General features: G+C 36.5%; 1 protein-coding gene across 4 annotated transcripts in view; it reads right to left on the bottom strand.

Annotated features, from left to right (window-relative positions):
* Positions 1–19868, bottom strand: part of LOC145669707 (uncharacterized) — a 925722-nt gene that overhangs the window by 338995 nt on the left and 566859 nt on the right. For all 4 annotated transcript variants that reach the window (XM_081738014.1, XM_081738011.1, XM_081738010.1 and 1 more), the window contains one exon: positions 7649–7950. In XM_081738014.1, coding sequence (XP_081594140.1) covers positions 7649–7950 — 302 coding nt within the window. The remainder of the gene's footprint in view (positions 1–7648; positions 7951–19868) is intronic.

Here is a 19868-nt window from a genome sequence, read left to right as displayed (position 1 = left end):
GCTCGTTGTTGGTTGTTGCAGAAACGAAACTTTGTGATGCACATTTCTGCACAAACGACGCACAAACGATTCACACCATTTTCGACCTATTTTGACGAGATGGGGGGGGGGCTGTCTAAATGGACATGGTACAAGGACACGGCCTAACCTGATTGACAGTAATAGTGTAGTATACAAAGCTGACAATCCAACACAGTTTACAGCTTTAACGATTTGTCATTAGTTGTTAGAATCTGTCTGGGGCATTTAAATGCACTCATCCTCGGCATACCTGCCATTGTTCCTGCCTTGGCTCTGACACTGTCAGACTATGATTTGCTTTTTGTCTCTGAGGAATTATATGTGATTTCGTTAAGTTAGCTTGAAACGAAACAGATAAAAGTGTTTTTTTTTTTTTTACCGGAAATAGCAGAAGTACCACAGTAACGGAATTATGGTGTGAAGAAATAATTAAATAGAATAATGCATGTCTGGTTTCAGAATGCTTTGTTTACCTGACTATATATGTCTTCTCAATTTCGATCTTTAAATATTAAATAGTTTTTAGGTAACCATTTATAATCTTGGACCCCCAAATCAGTGTGAGATCAGAAATATGTGACGTACAACCAATAAATCAAACTCATAACAACTAACTAACACCTACGACCAACTATGCCATGTTTGTTAAGAGATTTATTAATTAACTAATTGAGATTTAATGCCTTTCTGCAATACTACAACTTTCAAAAGGGGCCGCGGCGGCTCAGTTTATCTCTGGTGCATGAGTTCCTGGGTTCAAATGCTGCTCCCCCATGTAAACTTTGTTGTGGACAAGCACCATGTGCATTGATTTCCTCGGGGTTCACCCGTTTTCTCCCACTTTCTTCATTCCACTATTTCATTCATTTCTCATCATCGCCGTTTCCTTTAGCCTAGCCGGCATAAACGCGGGACATAAAACTCAAGGATTTGATTTCATTATTACAACTTTCAAGTGCACCACTAAACAGGACGCTAGTTTTAATATAAGTTCATTTTTCCTAGCGAAACAATCAATCCTTTACGTCGTTATTATGTGCAATGTAAATATTTTCTGATTAATGTCTACAAACTTTATAATGCTGTCACTTCAAAGTGTTGTACAAGAATGAAATGAATTACTTTTTAAGGACATTGCAGAATGAGTTTATGATACGACTCAGAGAATAAAAGTGGCTTGTTAGAGTTTATAGTATCTTTCAGCAGCAGGCATATTTGAGACGCGAGCCAACAACTTAACGTCAATGCAAACTTTTAAGCTACAACTGAGAATCAAACCCTGGTGCCTCGCGCTCGAGACGATAATAATGAGATATTGATTGTATTAAACTTTTTTTCTTAACTACGGCATTTTACATTTACAATTGATATGATATTGTTCCCTACTTGACTTTGAAAATAAAAAAAACTAAATTGTTAATATTCTTAATATTCTTAATGTCTGCGTATGTTAGTAACAGAAACGTAACGTGAAGAAAATTAATTAACTCAAATAATGATTTCTCGTCGTAGGGCCTTAGTGACTAATCTAGACTTCCATGAAAGAATTTTTCACTTATTACAACTCCTTGCGTAAACTCTAGGAACTGTTTAGTGTAGGTCAGTGGTTAACGCATTGGATTTTCAAACGTAAAAGTATGAGTTCGGATTACAGTAGGTTCAAACTTTTTAACATGCATCAATTTCAACTCCAGTCCATACTCAGTGTGGTAAGAAAGTTAATGTTCTCTGGGACAAAAGACACGTCGAGATGATAAAAATGATGGAGATTTGGAATAGGGCAATAAACTTAGACAAAGATTTACAAAGGTATTTCCTTCAATTGATCCAGATATGATAGGTTCAGTTCATTTCAACAGTCTCTTAACGTATGTATGATAAGTGTTTCTTTCTTCTAATATACAGTACGTAGTGAAGTAATATATTATACGAAAGACGTATTAATGTCTTTCACGTATATCAGTCATTGGACAACGCATTCTAAACAATAGAGTATAATTCTAAAGCGAGGATTTGTCTTCGTATATCAATTGCACAGCAAAGCCTTGTTTCAGTGATCCACAAGATTACCAACTGTTCGAAAAGTTGTGTGAAAGTTGGAATGCCTATCTAGATATTTGTGATACCAGCAAAAGTGCTGGGCTTGACCCAATGGAATTTTAGCAGTCTCTGATTCATGTATTTTTGTTGCAGTCTCCACATAATGTTTCTGCGGACAAAAATTGAGTTCCTTATGTAAAACCATATGCATTACATGCATCGATATGCCACTTTCACGGGATCCATTGCGAGCTGACTTTTCCACACTGTTAGTAAATCATTCATTGACCTCTTCTCACACATTCCTCTACCGTGATTCGTATAGGTTAAAACTTTTTCTTATATCTTCTACAGACCTTGAGGTCATTAACTTACTTTAACAATACTAAGTTGCTTCTTAAGGATTTATAGTATTCATCCAATTCACTAGACTTGCTAGCTACTAGTAATATGAACTAACTAATAAATTCACAAGTAATTAACTATGATTGTTTACATTGCGTGTGCAGATTTCGACGGCCAACGATTGTAGTAAGTGATGCATACAATAAGAAATCTTAATAATTATTTTACATTATGGTATAGTTTTCAACATGCTATCATTTATAATTTTTGGAGTAATAAAAATACGGTAGTTAGTTTTCTGTCATTGAATTATATATAAATGGAGAGATAGAGAGAGAGATGGAGAGAGAGAAAGTGTAGATGGATAGATAGCTTAGAAACAAACAAAAAATAGAAAATAGACAAAACGAAATTTTTTACTGGGTACTAAATATGAGAATGAGGGACCTAAGTATGCCAATACAAAGTGTTCTGACGAAATTAGATAGCACTACGAATATCTTGGAAATGAATCATCCAAGATAGATGGTTAGCAAAAGGATTAGAAAGCCCTTAATTCAGCAATGGATCGACAATTGTTGATAATGATATATACTCCTTTCAAATATAACTAACCCTCCCCACAATACTCTTGAGATCCCACTTCTTATCCTTGATATCTGAACGTTTGAGATTAAACAATAATTGCTTATATCTTGTTCTGAGAGATCATTTACTTTTAACCCTATATCTGTAGGAATGTGCAGAGTAAAAACAAAGATAAATTAAAATTTAATGTTTCTGGATATAATTGTGTAAAATACGCTGTAATGTCAGAGTATAAGAAACGGTTCTGCGAATTCGAAATATTTTAACAACCGGTTCTAGCGAACCGGTAAGAACCGGCTGAGTAGCACCACTGTATATACTTCATAGTATACACACGTATAGCTTTACTCGTGTATAGCTTCATAGTTAACCACGAATTTTCAATGGATCGCGAAGGTGAGTGGTATAGCCTTTACTTCTGAGGCGTGCGGTCTCTGGTACGATCCCAGCTCGAGCCAAGTAGGCATTGTAGTGTGCAAACACCATAAACGTTGGTTTTCTCGGAGCTATCCGTTTGTTCATACTTTCTACATTTCATTCATTTGGTATCATCATTGTCATCTTTATTCCACGCTGCATAACCGTGAGACGTAAAACTCAAAGACTTCATTGAATTTCATTTTCCATAATTTTTAGTATTAAATAACCTTTCTTATAAAGATAACCAAGAAAGTTCTGTCGCTTTTCTACCCATCACCTTCGAACATCGATATGTGACTTAAGATGCACCTGGAAATAGATAAAAAAGTAGTCCCCATCAGTATCGACGACCTTCTGCCAAAGTTTTGGAAGGTCGATGATTACATTGCGGAAGAACTTGGTGGGCCGTGGAGCAAAGAGGATATCAAGTTCATTTTGCCCCTCTGCTGGGATTTGAACCGGTGTCCTCTAAGTTGATTGTCGACGGAATGGAACATGTGATCATCGGACGGTACAATGTTCGGGGAGTGTGGCACATGCAATAGTGTTACCCATCGAAGGCGTAGAATGGTGTTCGAGGTCATCCTAGCCACGTGGTGTTTAGCGTTATTCTGGAAAAGGAGAACCCCTTTCGGATTCAGAAATGCTGGCTCCAGAGTTTTGAGTTATTCTTAAACACTGCTCAACTGCTCACAGTACACAGTTGCATTGATGCTTTGACCAGCTGGTAGGAGTTCCAAATGCACGATATCGCGAGCACTCCAGCAGCCCTCGAGCAGTTCATCATAGGAGGACCTTCTTATTGTGCAGTGCTGGTATCAGCTGTTTTGAAACCGGTTCATGGATGCTGACCAACGATGCGGCACCGCAGAGCTTCGTACAGAATCCACCTCTCATCAAATTTCAACACCCTGTCCATAAATGGCTCCTTCCTCAGACGAGACAGGAAAGAAACACAGGTGTCTGCTAGTGTTTCCATCTGGCCCAGTGTCAAAGCATCTAAGACCCATCGACCCAACTTGTCGTACTTCCCAAGTTGATGGAGATGCTGCCGAATGGTTTCTCTACTCACACTGAATTGTAGGCCCAGTTCCTCACATGTCTAGCCACTGTTCGCCTCACTTACTTCCTGAAGATCTTCAGTTTTTTTTACATGTGTTGGACTTCCGGCACGTGGTGCATCTTCGAGTGTTTGGCTACCTTCCTTGAACTTGTTAAATCACTGTAGCACTGTTCGCGTAGTTACGACACCTTCGCCAACGTGCCTGGCATATCTTCTGTCCACTGCAGGGTCGTTTGACCCCAGTTTGAACTCGTAAAGATTTCACGCCCTTACCATTCATGTGGAGGTCCCATTATCACACTGTCCTTAATCAAGGTCACGGTGTAACTGAACTGACACAACCAGGTATTAGGTTGATATACCCGCACCAACAACTGACCTTCGTCTTCATTCGCATTCAACTCGCGGGTTGAGGGCTAATTGAACACAGACCTCTATAAAAAGTGACAGAACTTTCTTAGTTAACTTTATATTTTAACCCGTAACAACACGCTCGTAACAACACAGGTTCCATGATAACACTGTCCTTAAGCAAGGTCATGGTGTAACTGGACTGTCACAACCAGGTATTAAGTTGGATATACCCGCACCAACAACTGACCTTCATCTTATCTTTATTCGCATTCAACTCGTGGGTTCAGGGCTTATTGAACACAAACCTCTATAAAAAATGACATAATTTTCTTGGTTAACTTTATATTTTAACCCGTAACAACACACGTCTGTCTCCGAGACTGATCAAAGTACCACTAACTTGCTTTTTTCTTTTCTTCTGTTGTAAAATTACATGGCGCTATCACCTAATCGTTCCTTGTCTAGATGCCGTTGCAACCTCACTGTAGTGTATTTGTAGCTCTTATAGGGATCACATGACTAATTGTTCATTTTGGCTTGCCGTCTGAGAGACGGGCGTGTGTTGTAACGTAATGGATGTTATTCCTGGTCCTTCCCTTGCTGTGAGTTTAAATGGTTCATCTTTTCGGACTGTTGCTACCCAGTGGTTGGAGAAAGAAGAAGGAAGTGATGAAAATTTGACAGTTGATGACAACTTTGCTTTCGAATTGGACCATGATGCAAATACTATGATCGGACCATGATCGGGCCATGAGTGTTCTGTTAAGATTTGCCGCCATTGTACAAAGTAAAAAGTACAAAACAAAAAGAAACCTTGGTATTTTTGTTTTAAGAACATTAATTAATCTTGATCACAATGGAAATGGAAAAGGTATTGGTCATTGGTAGAGTTTCTAGTAACTCAAATATCGAAATTTATAGCACAGTTTAATTTTCCATTTAAAAACATGACTTTCTAGAAACAATGTATTTTTCTTAAAATTTTTGTCTTTTTATAACTTTGTGTATTTTTCATAAAAAGGATCCTTTATTTCATTGGATGTGGATCATGTAGTTTCTGTGGACTATAGTAAAAGTATTTTTTAAATAGTAATACATTACTATCAAAATAGGAAAAAGTTTTCGTTATTGTATTTGGTACTTGTAATAGTTATCATGTAACGAATTTTGTAACGGTTATTTGCATTTATTTGGTAAGTAAGCTTTGACAGAAAATAAAAATACACAATTTTTATTGTTCAGTACAAACATCGGTTAATAACGACTGTAAATTCCAGAGGGAGTCTCACAGACGGACCTGTGTTGTTATGTCAAAACTTCTGGCGTATGTTGTCACGGGTTAATCTCTGATTTTGTTCAAGCAAAGGACCCCGCACAATTCTTATCGAATTTGGATTTCATTTGAATTAATCGAAATCGTAATATGTCGTAGATATTGTGATCTTGAGATAAAGTCTCAACGGGCACCACCATCAATCACTGACCGTTTGCTTACTTCAGTGCCATTTTTTAAAAATATATCCGAGTATAAAGATGTTCTCTATTTCGGTGAAAATGAATAAAACTGTGATATGTTGTAGATCTTGTCAATGTTAGAAAAGGTCTTAATGAACATAATCATCATTCATTTACCGTTTGGTCACTACAGGGTGACATTTTTTTTAAACAGCCAGGTATAACAATATTTTACATTCCACTAAAAATTAATGGAACTGTGATACGTTGTAGAAGTCGTAATGCTGAAGAATGTGATAATTTGTGACTACCGAGCAACTTTACATCAGTTGGTACAGTATTTGTTCACATTCGGGAGGCTCGGCTTAAGCCGGTCATTTTCTGTAGGACTTCGGGGTCTTTCTTTTATCCGCATGATGAATATAGGAAAATACCTATGTTCAAATGGTGTTAGCTGCTACTCACCAACTTTCTTTACCAGGTTGTAGTATACGATGATAAAAGCTAAGTATTTTTACTGTTTCATACATCTTCACCATAAACCCAGAATGTCGTCACGTTCTGGTGTGGTCTTTTAAATGACCTTGTAGTGGCCAAACGGTCAGTGATTGGTGGTTATGTCCATTGAGTTTTTTCTCAGGATCACAATATCTACAACATATCACGGTTTCAAGCGATTCCACCGAAATCCAATTTCCATAAGGATTTTGCGGAGTCCTATAATGCATACAGTAGTCTATTAACAAATCTTAATATGTCATATATAAGTAAAAAGTTAATTGTGACAAATCAGATATTTAATTTTTGATTCAATAAAAAAATCAGATATTCTTAAAGTCTGACCTCTATCATAAAGTGTTTAAGATAAGCAACTGTATCTTATATCAATTACCTTGGAATAGAAATATCAATGTACAGTTTTAGATAAAAGCGAATAGGTTGAAATCAAACATAAATATGAATATTGATTTCAAAAATTCATTATATTTCTCCTTTCTACATATAAATATATATGAAACTGTGGTATTTTCGTAAGTTTTAAGATAACATGAGAGATATATAGGATTGATTCGTAGGTTGAAACTTTAGAACGGAAAGCAGTATCAAGTAAATTATACTCCCAGAATGCATTCCTCCCGAGTTTCTACTTATTAATCAAACCTTATTATGAGATTTATTAGGTTATTGTGACCAATTCAGATTTGTTCTTTTCGATATAATTTAGACTTTTCATCATTTGGAACAATTTAATAGTACAAACTAGATTAGGTGAATGACATAATTGATCAATTGATGCATGACAGCAAATGTACAATGATTTCTATTATATACTAATGAACTCTAAATAATATATTTACTTACCTTCATCTCTTTCATTATAGTACATTTTCTTGTCTCTCCAGTATGGATGTGTAAGTTAGTATTACCCCAAGGAGCACATTCAGCAATTGAAATACTCGTTATTTGTTGTTTGCATTTTTCGTTCATAAAGCCAAGTCGAATAAAATACATAGTATCTTTAATGACGTTTGTACCCTGTGATAAGTAAATTGCAATATATCCATTTTTATGGTTAAGCATTTTCGTTTTAAGGTACAAAGAAACGTTAAACTTTCCGAAAAGTGTCATGTAGTTTTCTAATACGATCCCTGTTCCAGGTACTCCTAGAAAAGGAAAACATAAAATGAGTTACACTTTACACACAAGAACACGCACACGTTAATATCTGCTTAAACTTTAGGCGGATAAACGGAACATTAGTTAGATGCATAATACATGCATCCAGTAGAGTCTTTGGTTCGATACTTGAATTAGTTCCGGAAATAATTAGTTTAATCACCACTCCGGTAGTGTTCTGTTTAGAGGTTTATAAGTTATAACATGATTCAAGAACGTATACAAAAATAGCAAATAATTCGACTGTGATGGAAAAAATAGCATTGTTATCATACGGAAACACCTCTACATCTTTACATACATGTACAGTGAACGGCTTCACCGCGGTGACGAGTGGTTAACAGTAATTTGTGGGACTAGTATGTGTGGTTAACAGTACGAGACTAGTAAGCAGAAAGGATGTGACAGTGGATTCTGTATTGTAACCACACATTTGAAGGAGTTCCTCATGTATAGTAGGGCGTACGATGCGTCATTATTATTAGTAAACTTTTATTGGAATGACTATTGTAATGAAATTATCAAATAGGGAGTACACTGTAGAAACATGTTCTAGTGCAGAGAAGTTCAATATAGTCACCATTTTGATTTTGCACTATATTTAAACGAACATTGTTCTTATTGATTACCCAAGGGTGCATGCTTTCTGTGATTTCACTGCATACTTCAACAGTAAGTTTTCTGAACTCCACCGAAAATTGGAGATGTTTTGGTAAATAGTATTATTGGGGTCTCTCCACATAAAGTACAGGATGGCACATAACACATGGATGGATTTGAATAATGTATATTTTTTCTTCTGTGTGGAATTTCAAGTAATTATTCCTTCTCCATATATCAAGTACATAGTTGGGAAATGTGAAAACACTAGATTAGGATAAATTTCCACACGCAACGTCACAGTCACTGATCATTTCTAGTACATTATACAACACTTTGCGGAGAATTTCTGGCGGTAATTCAAGGCCCTCACTCTGATTATTGATGTTGCATGCTCTATGCACGCTATATGTTTGATGTATACATGTTCATTGAGATATTCCTTGAGGGAAAAAAATTGTGGCTTTTATGTCAGTTGAAGGTGATGGCCAGTTGAAATTTGAGTACGATACTTGGAAATAACACTCTTCCCAAAGATTGTGTTAGCAATGCCCAGAATTTATGCTGCGTGAGCAGTTGGGTCATATTGCTGAAACCAGCGAGCAGGATTAGTAGCTACCAGAGATGGGCACCCTCACTCATTTTTGCCCTCAAGAGGGCCACCCTCACTCACCCTCATTTTGGTAGATGAGGGTGAGGGTGTTTGAGGGTGAGTGCGAAAGAGTCTATTGAGGGTGAGGGTGTCTGAGGGTGAGAGTGAGGGGGTCGACTGAGGGTGAGGGTGTCTGAAGGTGAGGGTGAGGGAGTCGATTGAGGGTGAGGGTGTCTGAGGGTGAGGGTGACGCTGTCGATTCAGGGTGAGGATGAGTGAGGGTGAGGGTAAGGAAGTCGATTGAGGGTGAGGGTGGCTGAGGGTGAGGGTGAAGAAGTCGACTGAGGGGGAGGGTGGCTGAGGGGGATGGTGAGGGAGCCAACTGAGGGTGAGGGTGGCTGAGTCTGAGGGTGAGGAAGTCGATTGAGGGTGAGGGTGAATGAGGGTAATGGTGGGGGAATTAATTGAGGGTGAGGGTGAGTGAGGGTTAGCGAAGATGCCCATCACCAGAATGAATTCCTGAAGGATGTTTGCTTGAAAGTTATTTGTTTGGGAAATGGTTGAAATAGCACTTTCCTGCGAACTTCAAATAGAGTAGCAACCTGCTTGGCACAGAGTCACGTAATTAGAATCACACACTTTTTTCTTTGAATAGTTACTTACTCATGCGGAAAACACATTCTTTTTGTCAGAAGCAAACTATAGAGGCTCGAGAGGGGTGGAAAGGTCACGAAAATTCTGTAAGTCTTGGAAAAGCATTCCTTGTAAGACGTGTCCATGTCACAAGTTCTCATAACATTCGTTGTAACTGATATATCGTTTTCACCACTGAACTTAAAGTATTTTAAATTTAATTGATAAGTTTGAGATTTGGTTGCCTGCTTAAATGCCATTACACATTATGTTTTGCCACTCCCATATGGAAACATAATTAGTGGTTAGTGCAACTTTAACTAATACAAATTTAAACTACTGTTACTTATTTTCTAACCTTCCTCATCGCTAGTCTAGTGGTTAGCGTGTGCGCCAGTGATGCACAGGGTCACGGGTTCAATTCTCGGTGAGCGAAAAGAAGGACTTAATTTTACCTTTATTCATTTGCATTAGTCGTCCGTCTCCCATAGAATAAAGGGCATAGTCGTGGAACGTTAAACTAACCATTCTAATTTCGTATTTAAGGAGCTTGGCTTACCAACAGTTCTTGAGGGTAAGGGAGGGTGCATGAGCGTGGCTGATGGTGAGGGAGTCGATTGAGTCTGGAGTCGGGCGAGAGAGTCGATGTACTATTTGTAAATTTTATAATTATCCACTTGAGGAGTGTGTGACATTTGAGGCTGGTTTTGGAAATATAAATGTTTTTTTCCATAGATTTTCATGAGTGGTGTTTGAGGCTGGCATTTGTATTGGTTGCTTTAGTAACGAATTCCATGGCATCTTTTTTTTTTTAAAAAAAAAAAACATAGAGTAAGGAAACCTCTTGAATTTACAAGGTAGGAAATTTATATAAAGTCTTTTTTCGAAAGCTACTTTGAAACAACGGTGTGTCGTTTCCCACAACTCGATTTTGGTGTTGTTTGTCACAATATTTTTATTCAGAATATATCAGTTCCTATTCCAGTAAAGATTAGCACATATCTGACGAAACAGCTAAATGTTGCCGGGAACTTATATTCGTATTGATTCCTTGCAAAAAAGTGGCGAGTGTTCTCGCCTTCGGGACGAGATAAGTCTCATACAATCCCGCTGCTGAAAAAATATTTAGCTCCAAATGAACACGAAACATCCTAAATTTCAGGATAGCTTCTCTTTTAACGGGGTCCTTTATATTAACTCGTTTTATATAGTGTACTTTTATATACAAAGTAATGTATAGATGAATCGAAAAGTAGAACCACATTATGCTTATCATTCTCAAATGTATTACACATAACTTCTAGACTCAATGTGGTGTTATGACGTAAATTTCATACTCACAAACATCTTTCTTGAGCTTTCATTACCTTAAATATTTGTTCTTTAAGCAAAATACAGGCTATAAAATTGTAAATCAACTGTTGTAAAAGCTCCTATAATTGGGGATGATCGTCCCTGTTGGAGTTAGATTGTTAAATAAATAAAACAAAATAAAAATATAATCAACTCGCCCTTTCAAATTTTCTATTCATATATTCGGATTTAATAAAGAATTGTTTATATTTAACGTATACTAGCAGGACTATATGTTCTCAAGCACATAATTAAAAGTAGAGGCTGCTCTTGAGGGAAGTCACACTGTTAAAAGAATTAGTTTTCTTGCCTCAAAGTAACGGAAAGAAGATAAATTGTTCCAGTCAAAAGGTGCAGGGTAGGATTCGGAACAATATTGCGGAGTCTCAGGTTCCCAAATCACTTGCATATATAAGGAAGGCTTGGTGCAACATAGTGCAAAGCCACATATTGTTCTCAGAAGAAAATAAAAATTTCAACTGCACTACCATACTAATTAATGAAGGCAAGATCAGCACTTATGGTATTTATTGGCATCTAGTCTTCTTTTTTAAAACTTGTCAAAAGCAACACGTCATATGATATCCAAGAATACTTTTTTTTTTAATTTTTTTTTTTTACAAATTTGGCTTACGACATAGGTGTCCAAACTTTCCAGCAAGTCACTCGCGCTCAACTGAGCTCGGGCTCAATAATTAAGAGCGAGCCCCAATCCTAATAAAATAAGTCAGAGCAAGCCGAAATGAGTGCGAGCACAACTGCTAACCGAAGTGAGCCCGAGCGAGCCCAATATAAAATGACAATCTATTTAATATTATATATATATATATATATATATATATATATATATATATATATATATATATATATATAATATATGTGTGTGTGTGTGTGTTATATAAATAATAATATACCGAAGATATAATGTATTCCTATGTATATTATAATATATAAATTTCAATCACTTGAATGAGAATCATATTTAACCTTACTTATTGTTTATTAAATACATGAAGGTAACTGTATGAGGGAGTCGATTGACGTTGAGAGTGGCTGAGGGTGTTCGATTGAGGGTGAGGAAGTCGATTGAGGGTCAGGGTGAGGGTGGGTGAGGGAGAGGGAGTCGATTGCGTGGGAAGTCGGGCGAGAGAGCCGATGTACTATTAGTAATGTGTGATATTTATTCACTTGAAGAGTGTGTGACATTTGAGGCTGGTTTTGGAAATAGAAATGTCTTTTTCATAGATTTTCATGAGTGGTGTTTGAGGCTGGCATTTGTATGTTTTGTTTTAGTAACAAATTCCATTGCTTTTTTTTTTTTTTTTTTTTACATAAAGATCATATAGTACGGAAACCGGTTGAGTTTCCAAGGTAGGAAATTTATATACTAACAATAATTGAACCCGTGCGTTCATAGAAATATCTAGCGAAATAGGTATTATTTTAATTGTAGGTTTTATAAATCCCAACAAACAAGAGTAGCACTTAAGTGTGTTGAATGTCGACAGCATCATGGTTTCTCAGCCCATTAACTTGTATGAGGAAACATTCTATTTATTCTTTGAAATAAACGAAAATTTTACTGATTTCTTCTTGAGATCTTTAAATGTATACTACGCAAAATGTTACCACTGTATGATGTAATTTTAATATTTATGAACAGGGACGTACGCAGGAATTTATTTCAGTATGGTTCCAGAGTCTAAATTATACTAAAAATTGTAAAATTGCCCCTATAATAAGACTAAATTTACAAAAAAAGTCCGGATTTCGGGGGGTCCGGTCCCCCAAGATCTCCTGCGTATGTCCCGGTTTATCAATAAAAATTAAAGCAACATAACATTATATATAAGAATACTTTTAAAGCAAGGGACACCAAAATAGGCCAGAAGGAGAAATTAGTAAAATCAAAAAATTTAAATCACGAACTTTAAAAAAGAATACTTTCTCTAATAAAACAATGGGCTAGAAAAAAAAATAAAGTGGCAAGTGGACATCCTAGAAAACACACACACATACCCTTTCTTTTATTAAAATCTTTTTTTCGAAAGCAACTCTGAACCAACGCTGTGTCGTTTGCCACAACTCGAGTTTGGTGTTGTTTACCACAATACTTTTATTGAGGATATATCAGTTCCTTTTCCAGTAAAGACTATCACATACTGAAGAAACAGCTAAGTGTTCCCAGGCACATATATTCGTATTGATTCCTTGCGAATGGGTGGTAAGTGTTGTCGCCTTCAGGACGAGAGAAGTCCCATACAATCTCGCTGCTGAAAAAAATGTTTAGCTCCAAATGAACACAAAACATCCTAAGCTACACGATAGCTTCGTAAATTGAAAATTGCATTTCTCTTTTAACGGAGTCCTTTATATTAACTCATTTTATATAGTGTACTATTTTTCCGTTATATTATGCTACTTAAGAACCGGTTTTTATATACTTAAAGAAGTGTACAGATGAATCGAAAACTAGAACCACACTATGCTTATCATTCTCAAATCTATTACACATAACTTCTAGACTCAATGTGGTGTTATGACGTAAATTTCATAGTCACAAACCTCTTACTTGAGCTTTCATTCACTTTAATTGGTGTTGTTTTAGCAAAATACAGGTTATAATCAACTCGCCCTTTTAAATTTTCTATTATTAAATTTGGATTTAATAAAGAAATGTTTATATTGAATGTGTTCTGGCAGGACAATATGTTCCCAAGCACAAAATTAAAAGTAGAGGCTGCTCTTGAGGGAAGACACACTGTTAAAAAATTAGTTTTGTTGCTTCAAAGTAAGGAAAAGAAGGTAATCTGATCCAGTTAGAAAGTGCGGGGCACGATTGGGAACACTATTGCGGAATCCCAGATTCCCGGTGCAATATAGTGCGAGCCACTTATTGTTCCCAGTAAAAAAGAAAAATTTCAACTCTACTACCATAACAATTAATAATATAGAGCTCCTCCGTGGCTAAGCGGTTAGCGTACGCGCCTTTGGCGTGGGAGACCCGGGTTCGATTCCCGGCGGGAGCTCATGTGGTTCGGATTCCACGTTAATCAGTAGGTCCACGTCTCATATAGCCTTGCTGCTGAAAGGGACGCTAAACAAAATCAACTCAACAATTAATAAAGGGGAGAACAGCAGTTATGATATTTATTGGCATCAAAAAAAAAAAAAAAAAAAAAGAGAGAGAGAGAAATATTCAAAGGTGCACACAAACATGATGCAAAATTTTAATCTTGATATTTTGAAAACTAAGGGTGTTTTTTTTTATTTACCTCACCCCTCCGCCTCCACTTGGCACCGGCAAGTTTACCATCCGGTTCCGAAACGCATCTGGGGTGCTCTTTGGTCCATGCTTGACCAATAAAAAAGCAGGTTCAATACGTGTTATATGAGCTTAATAAGCGTTTAAACACAGCACTGTTCCATGGTACCGATTCGTACCATAAATTCCCAAAGGGTTAAACACAACTAAGCAAATACCTATATTTTCGAAGTGACGGCTGTGTCGAAATGATTAAAGATTGGTGTGACATGCTCATACGCTACAAGTCTTTCCTGACTTTTGTTTTCTACCTCTTCCTGTTAACAAATTTTCTTCAATATTCTTTTTTATCTGAAAGAATATGAAATAACGAAGAAATATGTTTACTTTTACCCCGTCCCTTTTTTTTCTTCAGTAGGTTGAGGAAAAACTACTACTAGTACAAGCTGCTGAGTATTTATCGAAATCAATCGCTCCTTTCTTTGATGTCAACTGCGGCTACAAATGAACAGTACTAATCCGAGGTTCGCTGTTGTATTAGGTGGTATTCGAAACGACGGTGAATGCTTCAAACTAGACCAGCGTTTCCCAACCGGTGTGCCGCGGCACACTGGTGTGCCGTGAATGGGCCGCTGGTGTTCCGCGAGGAATCGAAACAATTATTAATTTTATAGCAATCAAATTGCAAAAGGTAGGGAAAAATGTATATTTGTATTTCACATTACTATGAAACTCTACTGTGAATCTACAATTTTAAGTTTCATACCGGGTTACTGTTCTGTACATTACTAATGTTGAAAAAAATGGTTATCATTGTTATGACCATTATTGCTTCTTTATTGTTGCAGACTATTTCCTAACTTAAAAATTAAAAATATCATTCAATCCTTTCGACAAAGTACCTACATTTGTGTTTTAAAAGTAAGTGAAATTTGTTTGTTCGTTCGTTATTTAGTGATCTTCCTTCTTAGTAAAAGGTTGGATACAGTTTTTAAAAAGAAAGCGTATTTTTAAAAACTTGAGTCTAATACTTCATTGCAATTGTTTTCTATTTTTAAATTAGAATGAAAAATAAGCATAATGATTTACCACGAAAAAAAAAACAATGATCGAGCTTTCTTCTCTGTGAGTAGGAGACCAATAATCACAGAAAAAATACCAGTTTTATATTTGCAAGTAATAATATCTATAAGTGTGCCTCGAGAATCCAAGTAACACCCGTAGTGTGCCGCAAGTTGAAAAAGGTTGGGAAACGCTGAACTAGACCAACGATAGGTCAGATGTTTTGTTATTTTTGTGGAGGCCAACGATTTCTTGGCGCAAATACATTCATTTAATTTCCTCTTAACTCTTAAAGTAAAGACCACATTTTTTTCGGAACCTCCTTCCTCGTTAAGAAAGGAACTTTTTCTATTCCATATTGCCTTGCTCAAATTGTATTCAATCGACAGACTTTGAATTGAATTTGGAATTTGGAAGGTAGGAACAACGCATGTGACATCTTGAGGAAAAATCACTGCATGTTCAGAGCGCTGCTTTCCATTATAGAAGAGATTCTGAGAAAATTTGATTCCCACACCCCGAAAACGCAAATATTTTAAAAGAATTTACACATCATTCGCAGTAACAGCCTGACGACCAGCTGTTTAGTGAGATATTTTTGTTTTGAAAATTTCGTGAAAGGCAATTGTTGTTTGTTGCAATGAAGTGAGTGGTGCGCGGTAATTTTGGCACCGGAAATTTAGGCACCAGTAGTTTTGACACGGTAATTTTGGCACCGGTAATTTTGGCACCAAGAAACGAAGCAAACGGAAATTTTGGCACCATTTATAATTGAAGTACAGAAGATGTGAGAAAATACCCTGAATGTAATAGATATTTAAATTCACATGTTATTAACTAGGACTGTTCAAGCGCGACGAATCAAACCAGTGACGAATGTACAATCAGCGACAAAATTTCTTTCTCTTCTGTAAAATTTATGGACTGATTTGAGAAGTTCTCTGTAATTTATGGAAAACTGTATCTTCTTTGAGTTGCTGAAGACTGCACTATGTTCACTGCACTGGGTTTGTATTTTACTTTCAAGTGCAAACAGTAACAGCTGATTCGAACCATAGAAATTGAAGTACAGAGAAAAAATAGAAAATACTCTGAATATAATAGATATATACGTTCACATGTTAATGACTAGAACTGTATCAGCACGTATAATGAAACCAGCGACGAATGTACAAACACCAGTAAAAGATAGTATTGGCAGCTTCATTAGATATTCAAAGCAAATCAAAATTTTCCCCTAATGGATTTGTATTTTACTTTCAAGTGCAAACAGTAACAGCTGATTCGAACCATGGATATTAAAGTACAGAGATAAAATAGAAAATACTCTGGATATAATAGATATTTACGTTCACATGTTAATGACTAGAACTGTATCAGCACGAATAATGAAACCAACGACCAATGTACAAACACCAGTAAAAGGTAATATTGGTAGCTTCATTAGGTATTCAAAGCAAGTCAAAATGGAGATTATTGAACTCTTAACTAAGAAAACTTAAATACACACTTACGCAAGAAAAATTAACAAATCAATAAATGAATTTCAATAACACATGATTTGCAATAATATAATCTCGGTGTAATCTCCTCTGCAAAATAAATTGGTACATTAACATCTATTATATCCAGAGTATTTTCTAATTTTCTTTCTCTGTACTTCAATTTCCATGGTTCCAATTAGCTTTTACTGTTAGCACTTGAAAGTAAAATACAAACCCATTAGAGGGGAGTTTTAACTTGCTTTGAATATATAATGAAACTGCCAATAGTATTTTTACCGGTGTCTGTACTGTCAGTAACAAAAGTTCTTTTCCTATGTTAAAATTTCTTCCGCGAATATCTCTCGAATGGACGGACAGATTTGAGTGCAATATTCAGCAACTTAAAGCAGATATAGTTTTCTGTAAATTTCAGAAAACTACTCAAATCAGTCCATCAATTCCAAAGTTATAAGCAAAATAAATTTTACAGAAGAGAAAGAAATTTTGTCGCTGACTGTACATTCGTCACTGTTTTGATTCGTCGCGCTGGAGCAGTTCTAGTTAATAACATGTAAATTTAAATATCTATTACATTCAGAGTATTTTCTCACATCTTCTGTACTTCAATTATAAATGGTGCCAAAATTTCCGTTTGCTTCGTTTCTTGGTGCCAAATTAACCGGTGCCAAAATTACCGTGTCAAAACTACTGGTGCCAAAATTTCCGCCTTTCGAAGTGAGTATACTATTGATCGAATGTAGCGTATACCGGCGTGTACTTCCTAAATTTTAGGTAGCTATGCGATAGTTTCCAAAAATTAGAGGTGGGTATTTGCCGTATACCCGCGTATACCCTCCATTACATCCTTGAAACTAATACGCTCATTTATCCTCAAAGTTGAGTTTTTAATAAATCCTACGGTCTACTACAACGAATCTTTCTTGACACCTAACATTCCCCACACCGAGTTTTCCGTACACCGAAGTTTCCTGCTCGATATATATAAGGAAGGCTTGGTGCAATATAGTGCGAAGCTACATATTGTTCCCAGAAAAAAGGAAAAATTTCAACTGCACTACCATACTAATTAATGAAGGAAAGAACAGCACTTATGGTATTTATTGGCATCTTATCTCCTTTTTTTAAAGCTTGTCAACAGCAACGGGTCATATGATATCCAAAAATCCTAAAAATAGTAAAATCTGTTTTTCTTTTTTTACTTTACTTGAATGAGAATGATATTTACCCTTACTTATTGTTTAGTAAGTACATGTAGAGTGATAACTGTGAGTGTAAGGGAGTCGATTGATGGTGAAGGTGGCTGAGAGTGACCAGAGTGACTGAGGGCGAGGGTTGTTGAGGGTGAGTGTGAGGGAGTTGATTGAGGGTAAGGGTGAGTGAGGGTTAGCAAAAATGCCCGTCTCTGGTATGGACCATGATCCTGCGATAAATAGTCTAAAATTTACCTTAAAAAGCGTAAGTCTCAAACGGCTTAATAGAAAATATGTATTATGCAGTACTTCGACAAAGCTGCTGCAATTGAGTATTTTAATATATTTAATTGCAATAATGTATTTTGAACTGTGTACAATACAAAATAATGTATACCCATATTGTGGAGTGTGTACTCTATCATTTTATTGTAAATTAATAATATTAAAAAAAACACTAGTGCGTTTGTTTGGCATGCTGTTTTCTATGACATGCTGAGATTTGCCACCACGATAGATTTTTCAGAGGGTTTAGAGGTTCAGACCCTCTGTAGCAACGGCGCTGATTATTATTAGGTTATTACAAACATAATTTTTATCATTGTTATAACATAGTTTGTTGTAACATAATTGTATTATTTACTGTGAGTTTATGTCCGATTAGTTTTTGTCCGCTTCTGTATCAATGTAGGTGAGCTTATGTCCACGATCCGCCACTATACGCAAGAACCACGTCAGGATGGAAAACTTGCTACCTTAGTTTCAAATATGTATATGTTAATGTTAAAAGATTCACTTTGGAAGAACTGGAAAAGAACGGAGCCTTATCAACTCTCCCTTCCAGATGTTGGTATGCAAGGAACAAGTCTAAATAATTCGCCTGGAGCGAATTCCAAGAAGCAGGAGTCTCTTTAAGAAAAAACGAACTTTTCTGAATGCGCAGCTGGTGACAAAAACACAGCCTCATAGCTGCCCTCCCGAAGTCTCCTAATCTTCCTCGTAGTGTTGATAGAACTACAGCGAAAGGCAAGAATTGATCCGTCCCCCAGCACTCAATCATGCGTCAATATGCAAGAAATCTTTGGTAACAAATTTCCAAGAAAAATTGATGTACCGTACTTGCCAAAAGGAAATATCCCAGCGGAAACAAATAAATGCGGTGGTCTTGGTATTGAGGACAATACAAAGATTGGAAGCGGAAAAACTGGTAGGTTGTCTTCAACTGATCCAAGTGATTTATTCAAAACAACTGGGCATTCACAAAAGTGCATTTTCACATGATACCAGGGAGTAATCTACACCCCCAATATCCCCCTAACACCCCTCCAAATTTCTTTACACACACCATTGGATGGAAAAGGAATACTCATCCAAATCCAATTGTATCAATCAGTATCATATAGGTTATTTATTACATCAAGTTAAAAAAGGTTTAGCGTTTAGGAAAGAAGGCAACATTTTTATTTATTTATTTCTCTTCAAAATATGAAGCGACCTCGTTCTCATGTACGGCTTCGAGAACCACATGCCCTCATTGTTTCGGGCTGTGTTTCGATCAAAAGAATTGACAAAACAGACCCACTCATACCTACCCTCCTCGACTCCGCGGTCGTTTCCTAGAAAAGAGATTGATGGACAGATGCAGATGACTGAAATTGGCAACGTCTTGAGCGGTCATTCACCTACCTCCTCCTCAATAAGGAAA

This window comes from Thermobia domestica, chromosome 14, assembly GCF_964235325.1.
Source record: "Thermobia domestica chromosome 14, izTheDome1.hap1.1, whole genome shotgun sequence".
Lineage (NCBI taxonomy): Eukaryota > Metazoa > Arthropoda > Insecta > Zygentoma > Lepismatidae > Thermobia > Thermobia domestica.
The sequence above is the reverse complement of the archived record's forward strand: the minus strand, read 5'-3'. Positions and strand labels throughout refer to the sequence as shown.